This window comes from Salvia splendens, chromosome 19 (genome assembly GCF_004379255.2).
Source record: "Salvia splendens isolate huo1 chromosome 19, SspV2, whole genome shotgun sequence".
NCBI classification, from domain to species: domain Eukaryota; kingdom Viridiplantae; phylum Streptophyta; class Magnoliopsida; order Lamiales; family Lamiaceae; genus Salvia; species Salvia splendens.
Genome location: NC_056050.1, coordinates 13,011,373 through 13,020,883, shown reverse-complemented (window position 1 = coordinate 13,020,883; position 9,511 = coordinate 13,011,373). Strand labels below are relative to the sequence as shown.

General features: G+C 42.7%; 1 protein-coding gene across 1 annotated transcript; it reads left to right on the top strand.

Moving 5' to 3' along the window:
- The first annotated feature begins 400 nt into the window (after positions 1-400).
- LOC121779031 lies at positions 401-3,244 on the top strand. Its single transcript, XM_042176383.1, has 6 exons — positions 401-497; positions 602-811; positions 1,267-1,292; positions 1,348-1,612; positions 1,750-2,625; positions 2,826-3,244. Exons 1-6 carry the CDS (start codon positions 401-403, stop codon positions 3,242-3,244), a joined length of 1,893 nt encoding a protein of 630 aa, XP_042032317.1.
- The last annotated feature ends 6,267 nt before the right edge of the window (positions 3,245-9,511 follow it).

Here is a 9,511-nt window from a genome sequence, read left to right as displayed (position 1 = left end):
TGTGTTTCTTTTAATTAGTATTTTTATTGTTATTTTTGAACTATTTTGGTCGGCGTTTTATAAGCCCCGCTTGGGTTTTCTTAGTTGGTTCTTTCCCGAACGTATAGGTTAAGTCGAACCAACCCTAGGGTCCTTAGTATTATAAATAGGGCAATTTCATTAAATTCATTCAATTAATGAAATCGTTTATTGGGCCACTTTATTGAGCAACAAGAAACTCTATCATCCCTAACGCTGCCGACGAGTTTCTCACTCGTGCCCAGCTCTCTTTTGCCAGAAAACACCACCGATCCAAACCTCTTGGACGCCAGATAGTCTACGGTCTCTGTTTCTTGTGTGCAAATCTCTCGTTAAGGGAAGACGACCCTTAACAACTGGTGTCTTTCATATCGAACTCACAATGGCTGGAAGTGAAGAAGCTTTCCCTCCATCGGGTCTTCTTATGGGCGGTAACACTCAGGAGTTGGTGCTCGGGGCAGGAGGCCACAACCAGACGGGTAATCGGCATAACCCTAATGGTCCCAGACCGCCACCAAGGGACGATCTTGACACCGTTCCCCAGCCTATTGGCGAGACATCTGTTACTGACCCCTCATCGCAGGGTTTGACAGGATCATGGCGAGATTCGACAAATTGGAGTTTGGCTTGGATTCGACGGATAGGCGTGTTGATAATTTGGAGGCCCCAGCCGTCCCCGATCCGGATCCGCCTTATTTTTCCGACGAGGCCCAAGATGACAATAAATTGGGGCATCGTGCTTTGATTGGAAGTGACTTGGACACCGACCCCCGGTTTTTCATCCACGGTCGGCGTGAGCGTGGTGGGAAAGACCGTCCGATTCGGGGAGCATATCGTGATTCACATTGGCGTACCACGCGACCCACTTATCGTTAACCGGTGTCGGATCTGCGTCGCTCTCGTTCATACTCCAAGCAACGTACAAGTTGGGACCGTCCATTGGGGGGATATCGATGAGGTTTGGACATAAACTTCCATGGTTATGGCCAGCCTACGAGCTGGGATTCTCCCTGCCATCGCTACCAGTTTCCTGCGACGCGAGGGAATAGACCTCGGGATCATAATATGAAGGCTCCACATTTTGACGGGTCCGCTGCGACCAACTAGATTTCCCGAGTTGATTACTTTTTTGACAATCTACAGATGCCAGATCAGGATCGAATACACTACATGATCATGCTCTTCCAGCCACCGGCAGCGGAGTGGATATTTAACTATCGAGCCAATAACCCATTTGTCTCGTGGCAGGAATTTTTGGAAGACGTTCGCCACAGGTTTGATCCCCAAAGCTTCTGCAATTATATTTGCCCCTTGTCAAAATTGTTGCAGACTAGCACGGTTGCAGAGTACCACGACACGTTTGAGCACTATTTAAATCGTGTGGAGGGGCTCTCGGAGTTAGCATTGATTCCTATTTTTATCACTGGCCTTAAAGAGGCTATACAGGAGAATGTGGAGTTGCAGCAGCCTTCTTCTTTGGCGGAAGCAATGGCATTAGCCCTGCCATTTGCGGCATCTCGTGACGAACGCCACTGCCACGGATCACGAGGAGAGTGGCATAGTAGGGACAGTCGTGCTGTCACCCATGTCGAGGGTCAACCTCTGGGCAGACCTCTCTTCCATCGGGAACGAATGCCAAAGACCCCATCGGGCCCGGATTCGACCAAATTCGTGTTTCGAATGCAGAAAAGGCAGAACGGTCGAGGTAAAGATTGTGTTATCATTGTCCAGAGAAATGGGCCCCTAGACACGTTTGTAAACAAAAGATCTTATCTTATGTGGGTGACGAGGAGCATGATGCCACCTCGGACCAGTCAGGGTCCAGCGCCGAAGATGAGGCGATTATTACCGTCGATTTATCACACTTGCACGCCTTGTCCGGGAGCAGCGATTCCCGCCCATTCAACATAATTGGAGCTATTGGGGCGACAAACGAGAGCATACTTATCGACACAGGAAGCACTCACGACTTTCTTCACCCCCGGATTGCGGAGCAACTGCAGTTGGCATTAACCCCCATTCGCCCATTTTGTGTTTATGTGGGCAATGGCGCCTCGTTGATTTGCTCCCATGTGGCCTGGCGGATGAAGCTTTCGGTGCAGGGAATTGATTTTCTGCTGGACCTTCATATTATGGAAATACATGGGCCTGATATTGTCCTAGGTATGGCGTGGTTGGAGTCATTTGGAAAGATTTCAGCAGATTTTGTGGGGAAGACCTTAGAGTTTCAAGAAAACGGGATTCCTATTGCTTTACGAGGAGTCCAACCGACCCCTCGTTTGATCTCTCTACAGTCATTGGCTATGTTGGCTGCCCATTCCCCTGCTCATGAATTTTACGAGACAATTCCGGTGGAGGCCGGGTTGCTGACCCAGACGCCTGGGAGACCGAGGCTTTTCCGAGGGACACGCGGACAGAGAATCCAGCAAGTGCTGGAGCAGTTTCACTCAGTTTTCAGTGTGCTGTCCGGTATGCCTCCGCGCAGAGAGTTTGACCACCGTATTCATCTTCTTCCAAATGCTAAACCAGTAAATGCCCGCCCTTATCGCTACCCATATTTTCAGAAAAATGAAATTGAGTGGCAGGTTCAGGAAATTCTAGATCAAGGTATAATCCAGCGCAGTCAAAGCCCTTTCTCCTTGCCGGTTTTGCTTATCCGTAAGAAGGACGAAACGTTCAGATTTTACATTGATTACCGGGCTCTCAATTTGCCACGGTTCCTGATCACTTCCCGATTCCAACGGCGAACGAATTATTCGACGATTTGGGACATGCAAAGTTTTTCACAAAATTGGATCTTCGGTCAGGCTACCATCAGATCCGGATGCACGAGGCAGATGTGTTTAAAACAGCCTTCCGGACTCACGACGGGCACTTTGAATTCTCGGTGATGCCTTTTGGTCTCACAAATGCACTGTCAACTTTCCAAGCAGCGATGAATGGTATTTTTCAACCTTTGCTACGTAAATGTGTCATTGTTTTCTTCGATGATATCTTGGTGTACAGCTCGACATTGGATGATCATTGCAGACACCTCGCAGAGGACTTATCCTTGCTACAAGCTCATAATTTTTTCGTCAAACTCTCCAAATGCTCATTCTGCAGTAGCACTGTAGAGTACCTGGGTCATTTAGTTTCTGATGGCATCCTTAAGGCAGACCCGACGAAGATCGACGGTTTGACATCGTGGCCTCAACCGAAAACAGTGAAGCATTCTGAATTTTGAGAAGCAATTTTGTATCGAGACCGACACGTCAGATGTAGGCATTGGGGCAGTGTTGATCCAAGACAAGCATCCAATTGCGTATTTTAGTCGAAAATTGGGCTCTCGCAGGCGGGTGGCGTAGTCATATCACAAGGAACATTATGCAATTGTGGAGGCCGTTCAAAAATGGCGTCAATATCTGTTGGGGGTGTTTATTATTCGTTGTGACCAAAGAAGTTTGAAAGACCTTTGCCAGCAGGTCGTGAAGACGCCAGATCAACACTTTTATGTTCGAAAGTTAATTGGTTTCAAGTTCACAATCGAATACACGAAGGGGTGCACCAATAAGGCGACAGACGCGTTATCTCGCCGGGAGGAGAACGACCAGCCAGTGGAGATCGTGGATGACGACGGGGCTCTCCTGGCCGCTGTAGCCCAACCCATTCCAAAGCTACTGGAATTATTGCAGGCTGAAACGGCATCGTTGTTGGATCTGCGTTGGTAGAGTAGGTCAGAATGGGTACAGCGCCGAGACATCTGACTTGGGTGGATGGTTTGGTGTATTTCAACCGTCGGGTCCTCCTCAGTTCGAATTCGAGGTTTAAAAGTCAGCTGCTTACGGAACACCATTGCACGCCCATGGCTGGCCATCCGGGTTATGAACTTACCTTCAAACTTCTTTCTGTAGGCTTCTATTGGCTTAATATGCGCAACGATGTGAAGAAATTTGTTGAGTCTTGCGCCGTGTGTCAGTCAACAAAATACTCCACGCAAAAACCTGCAAGCTTACTGCAGCCACTACCGATTCCGTCGCAGGTATGGGAGGACGTCTCAATTGATTTCATCACTGGTCTGCCTCCTTCTAGAGGTTATACGACTATTATAGTGGTGGTAGACCGCCTTTCCAAGTATGCACACTTTGCACCTTTACCTACACGTTTTGATGCACTGCGAATGTCGTATCTATTTATTAACACAATGGTGCATCATCATGGGTTTCCCAAAACTTTGGTATCTAACAGGGACTTAGTTTTCTTGAATGTGACATGGGAAGAGATGCTTCGCCTCAGCAGCACGAAATTGAATTTTTCGACTGCATACAACCCACAGTCACACGGCCAGACGGAGGTCCGCAATCGGGTATTGGAACAGTATCTGCTAGCCTTCACAACTGACAGACCGTCTAAATGGTTCAATTTCCTACCTTGGGCGGACTTGGCCTTAAATTGTTTCCATAACGCCACGATAGGGATGACGCTGTTTCAGGTACTCTATGGTCGCAAACCGCCGTTCCTAGTCGATGCCCCACCATCGACCCAGACCCCTCCGAAAGTCGCCGATCTGATCAGGCAGTGGGGTCAATTGCTTACCGAATTGAGGGCGAATCTTGAGCGAGGCCAGCAAAGGATAAGGAACTCTGCCAATAGGCACAAACGTCATATTGAATTTGAGGTGGGTGATTTGGTGTAGTTGAAACTACAACCGTATCGTCAACATTCTGTAGCGAAACCATTTTCGGCTAAGTTGGCGCGGAGGTTTTGTGGCCCCTTTGAAGTCACGGAACGTGTGGGGCCGGTCACATACCGTCTCCGTCTGCCCGAGGGGAGTAGAATTCACAACGTGTTTTATGTTAATTTGCTCCGAGAATTTGTAGCTCGTTACAATATGCCACTGACTGTCAAGCTGCCACAGGAATTCATGGGTGATAGACCCATCGTCAAACCAGTAAGCTTTCTGGAGTCCCAGACTATGTGGCATGATGGTAAGCCAGTAGAGCACGTCCCCGTGCGGTGGTCGGACGGTACTGAATCTCCATCATGGGAACGTCTGGAGTCTATTCGGAAGCGCTTTCCGTCCCTCTCCCTTGATGACAAGGAGATTCCCAACCAGGGGAGTTGATAAGATTATCTCCAGCCACTCCGATGAGCCACTGCAGAGCATTGCAGCAGCGAATGAAGTCGACTCGGACACTCCATCAACGAAGGGCGGTCATCTAGGGAGGGAAGAGCCGCTACGACAGCAGCAAACCTGAACAACAGCAAAGACCTTGAGACCGAGAGATCGACTCAAGCCTCCTCAAGATCTCTCGAATTATTTTCATTAGTTTTTCATTTGTTTCTTTTCATTAGTTTTTATTGTTATTTTTGAATTATTTTGGTCAGACGTTTTATAAGCCCCGTTCGGATTTTCTTAGTTGGTTCTTTCCCGAACGTATAGGTTAAGTCGAACCAACCCTAGGGTACTTAGTATTATAAATAGGGCAATTTCATTAAATTCATTCAATTAATGAAATCGTTTATTGGTCCACTTGATTGAGCAACAAGAAACCCTATCATCCCTAACGCTGCCGACGAGTTTCTCACTCACGCCCAGCTCTCTTTCGTCGGAAAACACCGCCGATCCAAAACTCTTGGACGTCGGATTGTCTACGGTATCTATTTCTTGTGTGCAGATCTCTTGTTAAGGGAAGACGACCCTTAACACACCTCCAGCTTATCACTTTGTCGTACAATCATTTTTCCGGCGAGATACCAGAGGCAATCGGAGCACTGCAGAAGCTGGAGTATTTGTGGATCGACGCTAATAACGTCCACGGAACAATTTTGTCGGCACTTTCGAACTGCTCGTCCCTCATTTTTCACATCAGTGTCGGCGATAATATACTGTCTGGCGTGGTTCCGCGACGATAGGTTTGCTTCAGAACCTTTAGGTTATCTCGTTACCTCGTAATCACCTGACTGGTGTCGTTTCGCAATCATTGCTTTGTAACATTTCAGTTTTAATTGACTCACAGGTATTGGGAATAATGATGGCAAAATTTGTCTGAGTGTTCTTCAAGCTTTTGTGAGCTTAACTATTGATTCATTTATGGAATTGGAAATTTTAGGGTTTGGATTATGAATTGTGTTGGATGTGAGTTGGATTGGGAAATCAAGCTTAATCATAATGCACTCTAGGTGTTTGGTGATATTCCCTATTTAGGAATTAGTTACTAAGAGTTAGATTAAAGATTTAGCTATCTCCCTTTTTAATGTCAATTACGCACATATAATGTCAACTACATATACAATTCATGTCAAGTACACATATATAATGTCAACTACATATACAATTCAGGTCAACTACACACATATAATGTCAACTATGTGTACAATCCATGTCAACTACATATACAATTCATGTCATCTACACACATATAATGTCAACTACATATACAATTCATGTCAATTATACACATATAATGTCAACGATGTGTAAAATTCATGTCAATTACATAGATAATCCATGTCAACTACATACATATAATGTCAACTATATATATATATGCATATATTATATGTAAAACGTTATTGTCGACATAAATAATATAGGTCGTTGACATGAAAATATTTGTTGACATTAATTATTTGTAAAATGTTGTTGTTGACATAATAATTGACATAAATAACGTTTGTTGTTGACATCGTAGTTGACAAAATGTCTATGTAGTTGACATCGCGCGAAAATGACAATTATGCCCCCTAGTTGACATAATGTCTCTGTAGTTGACATCGCGCGAAAATTGTGAATGAGTGGCTGAAAATGCATCTTAGTTCTCAATTAGGCCCAAAAATCTCAACCTAACAGGACCCTCTTTTCATATCCCATCTTTCTTAAACAGGTCCTTAATGGAAAAGAAAAAGAGTGGGTGTAAGTATTAAACGGAGAGAGAAAGAGGGTAGAATATTTAACTAGAGAAAGAATAAAGTGGTTGGATGTATTAATACATAAATAATACATATAACTAGCGAAACAGGGCATCAAACATATTAAACTTCGGATCAAGACATAACAGTGAAATTTAAGCATGAAACTACCAGATTCTACTCTACTCGACCAAGCAGAATTGAGAATGAACAGTAACAAGCCATAACCATGCAGAATTAAAACAAAAAAGATCAGATCCGCCAACTCAAACTCAAATTCAACACCAGATCCCAACATCACCACATTCAGATCCATCCTCCTCAACTCAGATCTACAAAGTCCAACTCGAATACAACCGATTCCAACACCCAACATCCAATCAATTGCTAAACGCATCCAAAACAGTAAAGACCCAATATCAACGCCTCGAGATCCAAAGAGACATCAACAGAAACATCCATAAACATCCATAGCATTCAGCTAAGTTCAAACACAAAGGTACAACGCCGAGCTTAACAAAACATCAACAATAACTTCGGAATTCAGTTACGAAAATGATTCAAAGCATAAAAGTTAAACTAAAACAGAAATTGGAAATTGTTTCTTTGCCCACTTGGGATGGTGTTACACGGCTAAACACGAACAAGACACCACCACAACAGCCAGAACTTCACCCCATAACCAAGTGCGCAGAAAAAAATGAAGTAGAATTTAAGTGGATTGAGCTCTTGGGAAACTTGAGCTAAGAGTAGAACTGCCTCTTCTTTGGATATCCATCCCTTTATATAGGTGAGGCTCTGATCCCTAGGGCATCTTCTGGCTGATTTGACAATTGTACCCCTGAGAAGGATCTTTAAAATTATCTCTTTTGCTCCCATTCTGTTCCTGTCGCCATCTTTCTGATTCTCCTAGGTCCGTGCGGCGACTTCTGGTACTTCACTTCAAATTCACTCGATTGCAACTGCCATGTCAATTTGCACAAATCTCTGGGTCTAGCAGATTTCATACGCACCTAAACATCGAAACACATGTTAGCTCCCTGAAAACAGAGAAATTTACCCCATAACCAATGCATGAAACGAGCCTTATCACATAACAAGTCTAAGTCTTTGTTTTATTAGATTGGTTGTGAGCGTCGTCCAATTTAAGGTAACACGGTCAGTTTTGAACAAATGAAAAACAAATATTCACAACCTATATAGGCCTTTCAATACCTATCGTGAAAGGATGCAATATTAGTTTGTATATTTCTAACCCTCACTGAAATAAGATGACATTGGTGTTGTATAGTACTAAATGGATCTAATAGCAAAGCGTGTCGTCCACAAATGAGACTATTTTTCATGGTTGGATGGAGTATAATTTAAGTCATATATCTAATTAAATAAATGAGTTTAAATTTAAATTAATTTATTTTACATATTTTCAATTAAATAAATATAACTAATCTTCTTGATAATTGACGTGAGAATCATTTGTTATCTGATATGTCTAATATGCACCCTCATAGATGGTCTGATTATCTGTCTGCGCCCTCAATGAGTAGTATGTGGAGTTCAATCGAGGGCTAAATCTGCACCTGTGTCTGTTTGTGATCTAGTCTGCGTACCCTAATCTGTCACTAAGCACTTAAAGGGAGCTATATGTATTTGAATATGTGAAATTGTTGGTGATCTTCATATGCGTGTTGGTGACTGGGTAAGATTGTCATATATTCTTTGTGTTTCATTCGATAATTGGCAATATGCAATTTATTTTGTATTCTATCATATATATTTCATGAGTTAATATGTAATTATGACTCAGGTAAATTCGATTAAATCAAAGATTAATGACATACATGTAAGATTATACTATGGTTTGTTTCTAATATTAAATATATGCATGTGGATAGGATCATGTTGGTGCTGGAGTGTTTTCATACTATCTCCATCCACAAAAAATAACTAGTTTTACCATTTTCGGTTGTCCACTAAAAATAGATCAGTTTTTAAATATGGAAAATTTTAAACATTAGAATTTTACTAATATGTGGACCCCATCCACTAATACTCCCCCTCCTTACTTTTTCCTCCTCTCTCTTACTTTATCAATTGTACATTAAAAATCGTGCCATACACAACTATGTTTATTTTTTTTTACGGATATAGCAAATAATATAATGAAAATGTAAGGATTCCTAACGTTTACTTAACTCTGTAAAGTAGGCTCTAATGTTGAGTATATTACTGAACTTGTCGAAGCTCAGTCCTTTCCTTCCCCCTGCGAATTAGGTGATTAGACTAGCCCTTTTGCTTTTTTGTATAGCTGCTCAACTCGGGTCACTAGCTAAACTTTTGCGTTTGGGTAATACTTTTGGATTTGCTAATTGTAGCACATATAGGAAGTGTGATATAATTGGAAGGTTTTAGTTGTTTCATACACTTTTGTTAAACATGTATATTATACAAATAGTTATCCCGATTGTATAAATATATATAGACATTATATTGCGATTTTTTCCGTTTTCCAAGTAAAGGAAATTAATCATCTTTATATATAAAAAGGTTATACAATCAAGGATTTTATACTAATATGAAATTTATACCTAAATGTGACATG

What these genes read in the sequence shown, in the direction of transcription:
- LOC121779031 (XM_042176383.1), top strand. Translation starts at nt 401, where the DNA reads ATGGCTGGAAGTGAAGAAGCTTTCCCTCCATCGGGTCTTCTTATGGGC. An exon ending in GTTTTTCATCCACGGTCGGC is followed by an intron (nt 812 to 1,266) that starts GTGAGCGTGGTG and finishes GTCTCGTGGCAG; the next exon opens with GAATTTTTGGAAGACGTTCG. An exon ending in TGCTGTCACCCATGTCGAGG is followed by an intron (nt 1,613 to 1,749) that starts GTCAACCTCTGG and finishes ATCATTGTCCAG; the next exon opens with AGAAATGGGCCCCTAGACAC.